This window comes from Somniosus microcephalus, chromosome 6 (genome assembly GCF_052327205.1).
Source record: "Somniosus microcephalus isolate GS21.2 chromosome 6, FLI_Smic_1.0, whole genome shotgun sequence".
Lineage (NCBI taxonomy): Eukaryota > Metazoa > Chordata > Chondrichthyes > Squaliformes > Somniosidae > Somniosus > Somniosus microcephalus.
Window position 1 is genome coordinate 192,529,263 of NC_140992.1, and position 16,595 is coordinate 192,545,857.

The following is a 16,595-nucleotide window of genomic DNA, read 5'->3' on the forward strand; positions in this document are numbered from 1 at the left end:
GTGGACGTGAGTCTAGGTTCGGATCAGCCATGATCCTATTGAATGGCGGAGCAGGCCCGAGGGGCCGTATGGCCTACTCCTGCTCCTACTTCTTATGTTCTTATGTTCTAGATCCTTTACTGGGAAATCTGAATGGGGAATTTCACTGAGGCTGAACAACAAGTCCTGGATAGAGCCTTTTCTCCCCTCCCCCCAGTCATCTGTAGGATTACCACTTTTCTGCCCAAATCAGAACCCAACGGCGGAGGAGTGGGAGGGGCATGGGGTGGATTATGACTAAAGTTCTGATGTGAATGAAATATAGTTGAAAACCATATTAACTAATGGCTCCACTTCACCAGATCCAGAAGAAAGGAAGAAATAACATGTATATAATAGGAGTTGAATGTTTTAGGAGTTATATATAAAATATTTTAGGAATTTACAATGGCCAATTTCTACTCTCATACCCTTCACCGTGTCCTGTAACTCAGTTGACTCACATGGGTTATAGGCCCAAGCAAAAGCTGGAGTCTTCAGTTCAAAACTGGACACGTGGCAACCTCATTTCATATAGAAAGCTGTGGGCCTGAGTGGAAGGTACCTGCAATACTGCTACCCCGCTTGTAGTCCCACTGCTTAGGCAATTGCATTTGAAAACCAGGCAGAAGCCTCTTGCACAGTGAGTTAACAACCTGTATCTGTGTTCTTAGCTCACAGGTCGGAGTTTTTGATCGTGATGGAGCACTGTGAACACGGGACCCTGAAGAAAGTACTTGGCAGCAAGCAGCCACTCCCTTGGTCAATGCGGGTTCGGATGTCACTGGACACCGCCAGAGGCGTTTACTGGTGAGCCAAGCAGCTATTTTGGAAAACTGACTGCATCTTCTGCAATCCCACACCGTGTAATATCCGACTCTGTAGAAAGCGTCACGGTGGCCCTTGGTGAACGCAGCAGCTTTGGGGACAATTTAAACCCCTGCAGCCAACGACACTCCAATATAAAGTGGGGGAACTTTAGAATTACATAGAAGAATTTACAGCGCATAACAGGCTATTCGGCCCAACAGGTCTGTGCCGGTGTTTATGCTCTACACAAGCCTCCTCCCACCCTACTTCATCTCACCCTATCAGCATATCCTTCTATTCCTTTCTCCCTCATGTGTTTATCTAGCTTCCCCTTAAATGCATCTATGCTGTTCACCTCAACTACTCCTTGTGGTAGCAAGTTCCGCATTCTAACCATTCTCGGGGTAAAGAAGTTTCTCCTGAATTCACTCGTGGATTTATTAGAGCCTATCTTATATTTATGGCCCCTAGTTTTGGACTCCCCTACATCTCGTGAACTGCCACCGGATCTCCATGTAAATGTAAAGCTGTAGAGACAGATTCCCCTCCCCTTTATCAGTAGGAATTGTGTGCCTCTGGCTACCAGAAGAGCTTGACTGAAGTGCCGGCACTAGATAGAGTGAACAGTGTAAAGGTCTGGGCATCGCTTTGCCAGGACCCACCTCTCCCTCTAGGTTTGCACTGGGTATTTCCTTAACCTAACTAGATCTTATGCCCCTTCGGACTCCGGCAACAACAGTCAGTATCATTACACCAACCTGTTTCATTCGGCCCAACTGTCTGCCTCTCTTCCGCGGCCACGTTCACACCCGGGTGGCCCTGGAGATGGAGCACGCGGTGTCTGCCGGCACACTCGAGGCCTTCCGCGACCAGTGGGCGCCGCGGGGACTGGAGTGCATCATCACCCCAGCCAATCAAATTTTAATTTAAGTTGTTAAGTTTCCTTTAATGTTTTATTAGTTACAGTTTAATTGTTTTAGTGCACCCAACCAAAAGAGTACACCAACCTGTTAAGTGTCTCAGCAAACTGGCTTACTCAGTTCCTCCAATTCTGACCTCCCTGTCCTAATATCTCGTTATGTGGCTCGGTGTCAAATTTTGTTTGATAACGCTCCTGTGAAGCCCCTTGGGACATTTCACTACGTTAAAGATGCTATATAAATGCAGGTAGTTTTCAATGTCATCTGAGCTTGGTAATGAAAAATGGGTCAGTCTGTGCCCTGAGACAGAGTAGGAATGTGGGCACCCCACTACATTCAGTGAAGTACTTCTCAGTGGCCAAACCTCTTGCAAATCCGCGATTACAGAAGGAAATGCCTTTGTGTCTGCCCAGTCTCCCTGGGGAAGATGCTTCTTCTTTGCTAATGACCGTTAACTTGTGTCATTGCTTTGCATCTTAGAATGTGGGGTAAGTATCGGCAGAGAACCTCTGTGGCTCACGTGGAAAGGTGACTTGTGTTTAATTTCAGGCTGCATCAGTCTCAAGAGAAAGCCAGACTTCATTGCTGTATTAGTAGCACCAGCTTCCTCGTCAATGAAGATTATCGAGTAAAGGTATGTTTGAATTGGGAAATAACAGCGGGCTCTATCCGGCCCGGGCAATGGCTACGGGTCAGTCTGAGTGTGGCCAATGGTAATGCAGTAATGAGGTCTGTCTGAGTACCAGCGATAATAATGGGGTCGGTCCATGTCTGGGGAACGGTCATGGTGTCTGTCTGAGGCTGGACGTTTGGTTATGGGGTGGTCTGGGCAATAATAGTAGGACATGTCTGCGTTCAATGGAAAAGAAAATCTTTCTGGGTGTAAAACAGGCAGATGATTTGCTATTGGCCGTTTTTTTTTGCCCGGCAATAAAAGTTAAATTTACCCGCAGGCATTTTTTCAAATACTCAAGCATTAAGTACCCACCACTTATGAGTGGGTCCTGTGGACTCACATCCATCTGTGCTAACAAATAAAGGAGAGACACAACCTGAGTAAAGGAACATTAGCAGTCTGAAGAAAGGTTTGCTGAGCAGCTCTCGTCACTAATCCCTTTGTAGGTTTCTCCGCTTGATGAGTCACACTGGGGCGATGAAAATCAGGGATGCGCAAGAGGCCAGAATTGGAGGAGCGCAGCGATCGTGGACGGTTGTAGGACTGGAGGAGGTTACAGAGAGAGGGCGGCGTGAGGCCACGGAGAGATGTGAACACAAAAATGAGAATTTTAAATTCGAGGCGTTGCCAGACCGGGTGCCAGTGTAGATCAATGAACACAGGAGTGATGGGTGAACAGGACTTGGTGCGAGTTAGGCTATGGGCAGCAGAGTTTTGGATGAGCCAAGGTTTACGGAAGGTGGGAGGCCGGAGCTTCACTGATGCCATTCCTGAGCTCGTGAAGGACACCCCAATGGTGATGTCATCAGCAAGCTGTGAGCAAACCCAGCCATTTGTTCTGCTGTTGCAATGTCATTGACATAAATGAGGAACAGGAATAGGATGAGAACCGAGCCCTGCAGATTCCTGGTGGAGATCGCTGTGCCACAGTGGCACCAACTGTGGACTGCCAGGAAACTGGATATCCACGGAATCGGTTCAATGGGTGGGGATGTTGAGCTGGGAGTTTGGCGTATCCTGGCCTCTTGTGCCAAACTTTGTCAAAAGCCTTTTGAGCACTGCTCAGCTCCTCCTTCTTTAAACTACCAAGTCCTGGAGGTTTGGAAAAGGCTGCTAACTCATATGACTGGTGGATTTAGACCAATGAAGAAGCAGCAATCAGGGAGCAGCCGTTACCGGTCCTCCAGGTCTGAATTGAAGGAGCTTGGGCTGCAGTTTCCAAACTTCCAAACTGAGCAGCGGACGTGGCAGTGGCGGGGGGTGCAGCAGAGGACACTAGAGCAGCGGGCAGGCTTGGCGATGGTGGCGGAGGACACGGAGGTGGTGGAGACAAGGTGAGCAGTGGTGAGGACCATGGCCAACACTTGACCAGACCCAGGCCAGGCTGTTAAAGAGGGCAGCAGGCAGCAAGCAATAGATCAAGTCATGAAATGAAGATCAAAAAAAAGTAAGTGAGGTAAAAAAAAGAAAGACTTGCATTTATATCGCACCTTGCACGACCTCAGGACGTCCCAAAGCGCTTTACAGCCAATTAAGTACTTTTTTGAAATGGAGTCACTGTTGTAATGTAGGAAATTCAGCAGCCAATTTGCACACAGCAAGCTCCCACAAACAGCAATGTGATAATGACCAGATCATCTGTTTTTAGCAGTGTTGGTTGAGGGTTAAATATTGGCCAGGACACCGGGGATAACTCCCCTGCTCTTCTTCGAAATAATGCCTTGGGATCTTTCATGTCCACCTCAGAGAGCAGACAGGGCCTCGGTTTAACGTCTCATCCGAAAGACGGCACCTTTGCCAGTGCAGCACTCCCTCAGCACTGCACTGGAGTGTCAGCCTAGATTTTGTGCTCAAGTTTCTGGCGTGGGACTTGAACCCACGACCTTCTGACTCAGAGGCGAGAGTGCTACCACTGAGACACGGCTGAGACCACGGCAGGTACAGGCAGCCAGCTGATTTTTGCAGGGAGGGTTTGCCTTTTTGGGAATGGAGATCTCACAGTTTTCCTCTATGGGAGTTTTGCATTATGCCTGATCCCAAAGAATTTTAATCATGTGCGGCCCACTCATGAATTGTGGCATGTGGTTCTGGCCCCCTGCCTCAGAAGCTTGGACACCCCTGCCCTAGGGAACCTATTGGGGCCCAGTGATCTCAATTTGAAAATCTGTGCTTTCGATGAGCATTGTGTGCAAATTGGCTGCCGGGTTTCCTACATTACAATAGTGGCTACCCTTCAAAATTACTTCATTGGCTGTAAAGTGCTGAGGTCATGAAAGGTGCTATATAAATGCAAGCTCTTTCTTTCTTCTCTAATTTTCACAATCAGCCTGTCTCAGAAGAACACCATTAACAAGATGTGCAGACACACACTTAACTTTCAGGAAGAGTTAGTGCTAGTTGTTTTTATTTTATATGTATATTTCTTTCTTTTCATGTTTAGTTAGCAGGACTGGAGCTAACGAAGACTGAAACCTCAATCAGACGTAACAGCTCAAGAAAGACAGACACAGCATCAACAACCAAGTATCTCTCACCACAGCAGCTGAGCAATGTCAATTACCAGTATGATAAGGAATGTGAAGTGTACAGGTGAGGACTGGCAATGTCCCAAGACAGAAGCAGGAGAATTTGGCCAGAGATATTAGGGCATCCATTCCACTAACCTGAACCCTCAATGCAATTGTAACTCCTGTCCCTTTTGCCCAAATTACTTTGTCTTGTTTTGTACTCTTTCCTTGGTGGTCTCTTGCACTATGGGCCTTGGCCCTTCAGTTGGGGTTTCTCAGTGTAAAAGCTGTGGAATGCAAATTCCCTGAGCTGTCAATGTAGGTTATGAGGCTGGATTAATATCCTGCTACTTCACTTGATAACCTTTAAGGGTTCAGTGATATTTGCTCGAGCTTTATGTTGGCGGAGGTTTGGCTGTGGCTGGTGGCTTCTCTCTGGAGATTGTGTAGCTTAAGTTTGTCGAGGGACAGGCACATCGGGCCAAATTGCCTTTTATCATTCCATACTTCAATATCAATGGAACTGCAATTTCTGCTGCCCCGGCTCTCCCTCTTTGACTGTGGGGCTGTACCTTCTGAACAAAGCACATAATTAAAATGGAGCTTTGATTTTCCTTTCAGCCTCGGGATTGTCCTGTGGGAAATCAGCAGCCGTACAACACCATTTGAAGGTAATGTGTGTATATAACTAACTGCTGCTGATGTGGATCTGGGACCTGGTGCAGTTTGCAAGTTGCAATGTTAAGCTCAGTTGTTTCTGGTTATTTTCCTTTGATGCTTTCCAGCATGAACATAACCCACAAGCTGCAGTGCGATGAAACGCAATGATAGAAAGATGGAACTTGCATTTATATAGCACCTTTCACAGCCTCAGAGCTTCACAAAGCGCTTTACAGCCAATGAAGTACTTTTGAAATGTGGTCACTGTTGTAATGTAGGAAACTCGTCAGCCAATTTACACACAGCAAGATCCCACAAACAGCAACCAGATAACCTGTTTTAGTGATGTTGGTTGAGGGATAAATATGGGCCAGAGACCAGGGGGAACTCCCCTGCTCTTTTTCAAAATATTGCCATGGTATCTTTTATGTCCACCTGAAAGGGCAGGTGGGACTAACAGCTCATCCGAAAGACGGCAGCTCCAACTGTACAGCACTCCCTCATATGGCACTAGAGTGTCAGCCTAGATTATGTGCTCAAGCTTCTGGAGTGGGACTTGAACCCACGACCTTCTGACTCAAAGCTGAGAGTGCTACCCACTGAGTCAGGGCTGATATACTCCGTCAGTATTACACTGAGTCCATTTTCTCCCCTCTTCTTTGAAGACACTGACTTGGGCTAAGGGTCCACTGGCCAATACTCGGTATCTCCCCAGGGTAACCATGTGTGAGCCTAGACTATGACTGTCTCAGGCTAAGCTAATTAACCGTAGAGGACATCACAACTGAGCTTGATCCTGTCCCCATTCAATGTGCACTTACAGTCAGCTCCACTCGTACCAAATGTACATGCAGTGTATAATTATTTGTTTGGACTTAATCAGTAATCTCAAACCAATAGTGGATTAACTTCTTTAAACCGATGCTAATGCCGCTTTAATCAAATGATTTACTGGAGAACTCCACTTGCTTTGGTTTTAAGATTCGCAATTTCATTTAGTCGCCCACTTGCATGTCAGGATCAACTATAGTGTTAGCTGTAGCACAGCAGCAGCTGAGAGTCAGTCCACAGCTCACACTATACCTGATCCACCCAGTGTGCTACAGCTCACACTGTACCTGATCCACCCAGTGTGCTACAGCTCACACTGTACCTGATCCACCCAGTGTGCTACAGCTCACACTGTACCTGATCCACCCAGTGTGCTACAGCTCACACTGTACCTGATCCACCCAGTGTGCTACAGCTCACACTGTACCTGATCCACCCAGTGTGCTACAGCTCACACTGTACCTGATCCACCCAGCGTGCTACAGGTCATGTTACAGCTTACTCTACAGTTAATCTCGATCTGCAAGTACAGAAACATATAGACCAAGAAATGCTGCCCTCTGTGCAGCCACAGTGATTCTCCCAGTACTGAAAAAGCTGGTCATAAACCATTAATGGATTAGTGAACCAGCCTACTGTAATGGACATAACCCCCATCTACAATCCAATCCGTTATACATGGCTTGCTCTGTGCATGTACTTTTCCACATGGGTATGATGGGGAGTGACAAATCTTTTTTAAAAGGTGGTAATTTATCAAATTTTCATCATACTGCTCTGCACAAGCCAAATTATTGTTTAAAATGGTTGTTATTGGGCCAATAACCAGTGCAGAAAATTGGAAGTTATAGCGGGGGTGAGAGAGATGTGGAAATGGGAGCCAGGGCCTCAGCCAGCCACAGCCAGTGATGTTACTGCTGGGTGCTGAAAGGGCAATGTACTGCCATTGATGTGTGTCCAATATTATTGGTACTCTGTGTGTGAAAATTAAACTCAGATCCGCTCTGTTTCAATCAGGTGTTGACCTTCTGGGAATTCGAAGAAAAGTCTTCGAAGACAAGATCCGTGAGCCACTGCCAGATGACTGTCCTCGGGCCCTGGTGGAGCTGATCGACGAGTGCCGTGCCTTCGAGCCGTTTGAACGCCCGTCAGCTGGAGGTAGGTGGCATATTACTCTTGGTAATCTGGATCTTTAGATAGCGCTGATTAGAAATGGAAGAGCTATTCTCTGTACGCACTGGCCTGGTGTGTTTGTCACATTTACTGCTGGCATAATCAATTTACAATGGAGGGATAGAATTGAAAAGTAGGGAAGTTATGCTAAACCTGTATCGAACCTTGGTTAGACCACACTTGGAGTACTGCGTACAGTTCTGGTCGCCATATTATAAAAAGGATGTGGAGGCACTGGAGAGGGTGCAGCGAAGATTTACAAAGATGATACCAGAAATGTGAGGGTATACATATCGGGAAAGGATGAACAGTCTGGCTCTCTTTTCTCTTGAAAAAAGGTTGAGGGGTGACCTAATAGAGGTCTTTAAAATTATGAAAGGTTTTGATAGAGTGGATGCAGAGAGAATGTTTCCACTTGTGGGGAAGAGCAAAACTAGAGACCATCAATATAAGATAGTCACCAAGAAATCCAATAGGGAATTCAGAAGAAACTTCTTTACCCAGCGAGTGGTGAGAATGTGGAACTCGCTACCACAGGGAGTGGTTGAAGCGAATAGTATAGATGCATTTAAGGGGAGGCTAGACAAGCATATGAGGGAGAAGGGAATAGAGGGTTATGCTGATAGAGTTAGATGAGGAAAGACAGGAGGAGGCTCGAGTGGAGCATAAACGCCGGCATGGACTGGTTGGGCTGAATGGCCTGTTTCTGTGCCGTATATCCTATGTAATCCTATGTAAAGAGAAATACAGCCTGTTACCCTCACCAGTTGGCTGTCAGTAAGGGGAAGATTGTTGAGGATGGGGACAGGAGGAGGATGGGGTGAGTACGGCAGAGTCCCCCTCACACTCTGCTGCTACAGTAAGGCAGGCACCTCCCTCACTCTACTGCTGCAGAAAGGCAGAGTTTCCCCCTCACTCTGCTGGTACATTGAGTAACACCAGGCTCCTCCCGCTCTCTGCTGGTGCAATGAGTAAGGCAGAGTTCCCTCGCTCTCTGCTGATACATTGAGTAACACCAGGCTCCTCCCGCTCTCTGCTGGTACAATGAGTAACACCAGGCTCCTCCCGCACTCTGCTGGTACAGCGAGTAACACCAGGCTCCTCCCGCTCTCTGCTGGTACATTGAGTAACACCAGGCTCCTCCTGCTCTCTGCTGGTACAATGAGTAACACCAGGCTCCTCCCGCACTCTGCTGGTACAGCGAGTAACACCAGGCTCCTCCCGCTCTCTGCTGGTACATTGAGTAACACAAGGCTCCTCCCGCACTCTGCTGGTACAGTGAGTAACACCAGGCTCCTCCCACTCTCTGCTGGTACATTGAGTAACACAAGGCTCCTCCCGCACTCTGCTGGTACATTGAGTAACACCAGGCTCCTCCCGCTCTCTGCTGGTACATTGAGTAACACAAGGCTCCTCCCGCACTCTGCTGGTACAGTGAGTAACACCAGGCTCCTCCCGCTCTCTGCTGGTACATTGAGTAACACAAGGCTCCTCCCGCACTCTGCTGGTACATTGAGTAACACCAGGCTCCTCCCGCTCTCTGCTGGTACATTGAGTAACACCAGGCTCCTCCCGCACTCTGCTGGTACATTGAGTAACACCAGGCTCCTCCCGCACTCTGCTGGTACAGCGAGTAAGGCATATCCTCTTGTGCATCTTGCATTTGTACATTCTGCTGGACAGAGCACAAGGCAAGGCTCTTTCCTTCATTGAGTTATTGTCCAGAAGGTGGTGGAGAGTTCTGCCTTAGTGTTCAGATGAGAGGGACTCACCATAAGAGAAGATTCCCAGTGGAAGGACACCCCCAACTGGTGAACTGAATAAGGAGGGTTTGTGGATTGTGGTCTGGGCTTGTCTTCTTGTTACCTTCCAGTCACTCACTATTTCTGGTTCTGTTCCAGCTGTGGTCGACCGACTTCTGCAGATCCAAGACCGGTGCAAACCAGCATAGGAAGCACAGAGCAGGAGCTGGATCTTCAACCAAAAGCCATTACTTGTTACTTAATACTAATATTAAGCCAATTATAACCGATTACTAATATTAAACTGGTTAAAGCTCCTCATCGTCAATCTCTGTAAATCACAGCCATGTGGGTATTCGTTAGGTGGAGGGTGTTAATGCTTTCACTTTTTTGGATAGTTTTTTCTAATTACACATATACAGGTTAAAAAGAGTAAAACAAAATGTAAAATACAGATCAAGAAAAAGATATTTAGATATTAGTAAGTCAGATGTGTCTCGAAGACTTGTTGAGTAACTGGACCGAGGTAAAGGACAAAGTGGAGACGTCTGGTTTTGCCAGTTTTCTAGCAAAATTGTACCCTGGGTCAAGTGAGTCTATTGTTGTGAAATGTTTGTTAAACTCTACACAATCCAGGGAGGATCGGTCACTTTAAATATGTTATTTTGTTTACAACCAGGAGAATGGGGCGGTGGGGAGGGGGAGGTTCTGATTCCTTGCTGCCTTTTTGACAGTGGACCACAATGCATGTATCTGTGACTCTCTTTATCTGCCACGACTGCCTTAGGGTTCCTTCCTATCCTGATTAGCAACTCAAAGTCAGCTGGGCCCCTGTGAAGGAGCCGCTGAAGGGTGGATGTACCCCAGTTGGGACACTGTGAAGGAGCCTCTGAAGGGTGGATGTAGCCCAGTTGGGACACTGTGAGGGAGCCTCTGAAGGGCGGATGTACCCCAGTTGGGACACTGTAAAGGAGCCTCTGAAGGGTGGATGTACCCCAGTTGGGACACTGTGAAGGAGCCTCTGAAGGGTGGATGTACCCCAGTTGGGACACTGTGAGGGAGCCTCTGAAGGGTGGATGTACCCCAGTTGGGCCCCTGTGAAGGAGCCTCTGAAGGGTGGATGTACCCCAGCTGGGACACTGTGAAGGAGCCTCTGAAGGGTGGATGTACCCCAGTTGGGACACTGTGAAGAAGCCTCTGAAGGGTGGATGTACCCCAGTTAGACCCATGTGAAGGAGCCTCTGAAGGGTGGATGTACCCCAGTTGGGACACTGTGCAGGAGCCTCTGAAGGGTGGATGTACCCCAGTTGGGACACTGTGAGGGAGCCTCTGAAGGGTGTATGTACCCCAGTTGGGACACGGTGAGGGAGCCTCTGAAGGGTGGATGTACCCCAGTTGGGCCCCTGTGAAGGAGCCTCTGAAGGGTGGATGTACCACAGGGTTTCCCCCTGTGTTGGTTGTACAGTGTTGATCTTATACTTACACTGCCAGTTTCAACTTCTGACAGATATGTGGATGAGGAGCTGGTTTGCCACTTGCCCTACTCTCTCAGCCTCATTAATGTTTGCATCACTGGTGGCTCCTCAGTTCAGGAGGTTGACACCTTTCACGTTATTCTGGTTTAAAAGATTAATTTAGATTGTTATCTGACAGTAAAATCTTCTCTAGTCTCCACTTTTTTCCATCCCAATTTTGTCTCACTCTATTTAATCAATACTACCGTGGTCAGTGCACCTCTGAACTTTCCTCTCGTTCCTCCTAAGCTCCAAATATACCAGTTCAACCCCTCCTCCTCCTCCTCCACCTCCCTGCATCTTCAGTTTTACATAAAAATATATTCATACATGCATAGAAATTACAACACGGAAAGGGTGTGAGGATAAACCCAGCAACTGCAGGTCAGACCGTATAACCTCGGTAATGGGGAAGCTTTTAGAAACAGTAATCAGGGACAAAATTAACAGTCACTTGGATAGGTGTGGATTAATTAAGGAAAGCCAGCATGGATTTGTTAAAGGCAAATTGTGTTTAACCAGCTTGATAGAGTTTTTTAATGAGGTGACAGAGAGGGTTGATGAGGGCAATGCGGTTGACGTAGTGTACATGGACTTCCAAAAGGCGTTCGACAAAGTGCCACATAATAGGCTTGCCAGCAAAGTTGAAGCCCATGGAATAAAAGGGGCAGTGGTAGCATGGCTACGAAATTGGCTAAGTGACAGGAAACAGAGAGTAGTGGTGAATGGTTGTTTTTCAGACTGGAGGAAGGTATACAGTGGTGTTCCCCAGGGGTCGGTACTAGGACCACTACTTTTCTTGATATATATTAATGACTTGGACGTGGGTGTACAGGGCTCAATTTCAAAATCTGCAGATGACACAAAACTTGGAACTATAGTGAACAGTGAGGAGGAAAGTGATAGACTTCAGGAAGATATAAACAGGCTGGTGAAATGGGCAGACACATGGCAGTGAAATTTAACGCAGAAAAGTGTGAAGTGATGCATTTTGGTATAAAGAATGAGGAGAGGACATATAACCTAAATGGTACAATCCTAAAGGGGGTGCACGAACAGAGAGAACTCGGGGTATATGTGCACAAATCGTTGAAGGTGGCAGGGCAGGTTGAGAAAGCAGTTAAAAAGGCTTACAGGATCCTGGGCTTCATAAATAGAGGTATAGAGTACAAACGTGTGGAAATTATGATGAACCTGTATAAAACACTGGTTCGGCCCCAACTGGAGTACTGTGTCCAATTCTGGGCACCACACTTTAGGAAGGATGTGAAGGCCTTAGAGAGGGTGCAGAAAAGATTTACGAGAATGATTCCAGGGATGAGGGACTTCAGTTACGTTAATAGACTAGAGAAGCTGGGGTTGTTCTCCTTGGAGCAGAGAAGGTTGAGAGGAGATTTGACAGAGGTGTTCAAAATCATGAGGGGTCTGGACAGAGTAGATAGAGAGAAACTGTTCCCATTGGCAGAAGGGTCGAGAACCAGAGGACACACATTTAAGGGGGGGAAAATTGGGTTGCCTTGCAGCTCCTGTTAGTGCAGCGGGAGGTTAGCAGCAGCGGTAGCCAGTAGCACCCAGCGGCGCTGTGCCTCCGGTGATGACATCATCACCGTGCGCAGCGCCCCACTCGTGCCCCGGCCGCAAATTTCGCTTGACGCCCCCTGACCTACCGCCAAACGCTATGTCCGACAGGGTCAGGGTGTTGTGTTTGTTGACATAGTTTCTATCTCAACCACTAATCCTGGAAGAAAATTCAACTGCCTCATAACTCTCTGTGTAAAGTTTCTCCTGTCTTCTACAGGGTATTTTAAATTGCTTACATTTAACTTTGTATCTGTGACCTCTCGTTCTTTGAAATCAAAACTCATTGCCTAATCTGCCACCATAACACATTTTTCACAGGACAGAAAAGCTGTGGAATTGCTCACCTCCCATGGTCCTCCCATCCTCTTACAACCTTCATGGTTTAAAATCCAAGTTCACCATCACCTCCTTACTATTTCTTAATTTACCTTGTGTGCACTTTTCAATTTTGGTGGTGAGCTGTACTATAAACTTTGCCCCTTAACCTAGTTTCTCAATTTTTAAAACAAAAGGGACCCAGGCTGATGAGGGATCCCTCTACCCAAGTCCATTTAAATTGATATACATTCAAATGACTTTGCCAGAGTGAATCGCACACAGAAATGAATTAACATACAGCTGATAAGCAGGCCACGACTTCATTTATTCCATATCATCATATTTTATATATATATATATATATCCTATTATAAGCAGTTATGATGCTAGCTTCAATATATGTTCATCTGCTCCATATTGTTATTGGTGGACTTCTTCATTAACTACATTATATTCATTTGAGTCTGAGGGCTGTTAGAAGGGGTTAGGTGAGGGTTGGCTATGGGAATTGGGTGATGGCTGGTAGTGCAGTTGAGTGAGATCTGGTAGTGCAGTTGAGTGAGAGCTGGTAGTGTGGTTGGAGGAGGGCTGGTAGTGGGGTTGGAGGAGGGCTGGTAGTAGGGTTGGGTGAGGGCTAGTTGTGGGGTTGGGTGAGGGCTGGTAGTGGGGTTGGAGGAGGGCTGGTAGTGGAGTTGGGTGAGGGCTGGTAGTGGGGTTGGAGGAGGGCTGGTAGTGGGGTTGGGTGAGGGCTGGTAGTGGGGTTGGAGGAGGGCTGGTAGTGGGCTTGGGTGAGGGCTGGTAGTGGGGTTGGAGGAGGGCTGGTAGTGGGGTTGGGTGAGGGCTGGTAGTGGGGTTGGGTGAGGGCTAGTAGTGGGGTTGGGTGAGTGCTAGTAGTGGGGTTGGAGGAGGGCTGGTAGTGGGGTTGGGTGAGGGCTGGTAGTGGGGTTGGAGGAGGGCTGGTAGTGGGGTTGGGTGAGGGCTGGTAGTGGGGTTGGAGGAGGGCTGGTAGTGGGGTTGGGTGAGGGCTGGTAGTGGGGTTGGAGGAGGGCTGGTAGTGGGGTTGGGTGAGGGCTGGTAGTGGGGTTGGGTGAGGGCTAGTAGTGGGGTTGGGTGAGGGTTAGTAGTGGGGTTGGAGGAGGGCTGGTAGTGGGGTTGGGTGAGGGCTGGTAGTGGGGTTGGAGGAGGGCTGGTAGTGGGGTTGGGTGAGGGCTGGTAGTGGGGTTGGAGGAGGGCTGGTAGTGGGGTTGGGTGAGGGCTGGTAGTGGGGTTGGAGGAGGGCTGGTAGTGGGGTTGGAGGAGGGCTGGTAGTGGGGTTGGGTGAGGGTTGGAGGAGAGATCTATTTCAAAGAACCTACATAACCTAGAAAATAAATGAAGATTTCCTGCTTGCACTACTTTTTTTATTTCCATTTTGGCACTATGTCACTAGATTAGTCTCATTTTGCACTGTCCTAAGAGTTAAGTAGTTCATGTAGCCGCTGACGAGGAGTTAAACCAGTATAATGGCAGGTTTCCCTGAATTTCTGCTGGGTGCATTTGAAGAATCCGTGAACCTCAAACCTAGAAGGTAGAAAACTAGAAACAAAAATAAATGGTTGGACGTTAGTGAGACATCGATTTGGATTTGAAATATGAATTTTTGCAAAGGTACCAGTCCAGCTCAATTGGTAGTAAGGCAGAAGGTTGGGTTTAAGCCCCACTCCAGGACTTGAATAAAAAATCTAGGCTGACGCTTCAGTGCAGTACTGCATCATAGGATGTGCTGCCTTTTGGATGATTTGATAACTGAGGCTCCAGTTGCCTGTTCAGATGGACATAAATGATCTCGTGGCACTATTCGAAGAGCTGCAGGGAATATGTCATGGTGTTCGGGCCAACTTTCCTCCTTTAACCAACCACCAAAACAGATTAACTGATCATCTACCTCATTTGCTGTTTGTTGGACCTTGCTGTGTGCAAATTGGCTGCTGCTTTTTCCTACTTAACAGTGATTGCACTTCAAAAGTAAATCATTGGCTGTAAATCACTTTGAGAAATCCTGAGAACATGAACGGTGCTCTAGAAATGCAAGTTCTTCCTTTCTAAAAAAAAAAGAAAAATATAGGCCTTGTGTATTATCATTTTTATAAACATTGTTGTAACCATGAATGTGTGTTAATTGAGATGTTTTCCAATAAATATTTTAACTTCTATTTTAAAAAAGAGAGTAAGCTCAAACTCAGGTCCGTGGGTTATCGCAATATTTAGTATTGCAGCAGTGACAGTACCTTCATCCAACCACACCACCAAACCCGCCGCAACTTGTTCAACGCTCAATATTTCAAGTGCTCATAACCACAGCCCATACAGACCCAGCAGACTGCAAGACATACATCAAGTGTATATGAAGCCTACTGTCAACAAGGGCAGACATCAACGATGAAGTCCAACATCGCCTTCAGTGTGCCAGTGCAGCCTTCGGTCGCCTGAGGAAGAGAGTGAAGACCAGGACCTCAAACCCGGCACTAAGCTCACGGTCTACAGAGCAGCAGTGATACCCGCCCTGCTGTGTGCCTCAGAGACATGGACCATGTACAGCAGGCACCTCAAAGCACTGGAGAGGTACCACCAACGTTGCCTCCACAAGATCCTGCAAATCCATTGGCAGGATAGGCGTACCAACGGTAGTGTTCTTGCTCAGGCCAACATCCCCAGCATCGAAGCTTTGACCACACTCGATCAGCTCCGATGGACGGGTCACATTGTGCGCATGCCCAATACGAGACTCCCAAAACAAGCGCTCTACTCGGAGCTCCGGCACGGCAAGAGAGCCCCAGGTGGGCAGAGGAAACACTTCAAGGACACCCTCAAAGCCTCCTTGAAAAAGTGTAACATCCCCACCGACACCTGGGAATCCCTGGCCCAAGACCGCACAAAGTGGAGGAGAAGCATCCGGGAAGGCGCCGAACACCTCGAGTCTCTTTGCCAGGAGCAAGAGGAAGCCAAGCGCAGGCAGCGCAAGGAGCGCACGTCAACCCAAGCACCCCACCCACCCACCCCTTCAACCACCGTCTGCCTCACCTGTGACAGAGACTGTAGGTCCCGTATTGGAATCATCAGTCACCTGAGAACTCATTTTTAATGTGGAAGCAAGTCATCCTCGGTTCCGAGGCCTGCCTAAGAAGAAGAAGAAGTATATGAAGCCTTAATACGGTGGAGCGGAGAGGGGATGATGGAGCATTTGTGGTCATTATGGTAATTGACTCAGAGACTAGGGTCCTGAATTTAAATAAAGGAAACTACGATGGTATGATGCACGAGTTGGCTAGGATGGATTGGGGAATGTTACTTAAAGGGTTGACGGTGGATAGGCAATGGCAAACATTTAAAGATCGCATGGATGAACTACAGAATTTGTTCATCCCTGTTTGGCATAAAAATAAAGCAAAAAAGGTGACTCAACCGTGGCTAACAAGGGAAATTAGGGATAGCATAAGATCCGAGGAGAGGACATATAATTTGACCAGAAAAAGCAGCAAACATGAGGATTGGGAGTAGTTGAGAATTCAGCAAAGGAGGACAAAGGGATTAATTAAGAGGGGGAAAATAGATTATGAGAGTAAGCTTGCAGGGAACATAAAAACTGACTGTAAAAGCTTCTATAGATATGTGAAGAGAAAAAGATTGGTGAAGTCAAGCATAGGTCCCTTGCAGTCAGAATCAGGGGAATTTATAATGGGGAACAAAGAAATGGCAGACCAATTAAATACATACTTTGGTTCTGTCTTCACAAAGGAGGACACAAATAACTTCCCAGAGATGTCGGGGAACATAGGGTCTAATGAGAGGGAGGAATTGAATGAAAT

The 16,595-nt window shown here is 47.4% G+C and overlaps 1 protein-coding gene across 1 annotated transcript in view; it reads left to right on the plus strand.

Annotated features, from left to right (window-relative positions):
• The window catches only part of LOC147116293 (mixed lineage kinase domain-like protein), a 65,298-nt gene extending 55,644 nt beyond the window's left edge, over positions 1-9,654 (plus strand). Inside the window, exons 5-10 of the mRNA XM_085991124.1 lie at positions 693-828; positions 2,298-2,382; positions 4,865-5,013; positions 5,553-5,602; positions 7,440-7,580; positions 9,497-9,654. Of these exons, the coding sequence (XP_085847250.1) occupies positions 693-828; positions 2,298-2,382; positions 4,865-5,013; positions 5,553-5,602; positions 7,440-7,580; positions 9,497-9,546 (611 nt within the window). The 3' untranslated portion in view covers positions 9,547-9,654. The remainder of the gene's footprint in view (positions 1-692; positions 829-2,297; positions 2,383-4,864; positions 5,014-5,552; positions 5,603-7,439; positions 7,581-9,496) is intronic.
• Positions 9,655-16,595: the final 6,941 nt, after the last annotated feature.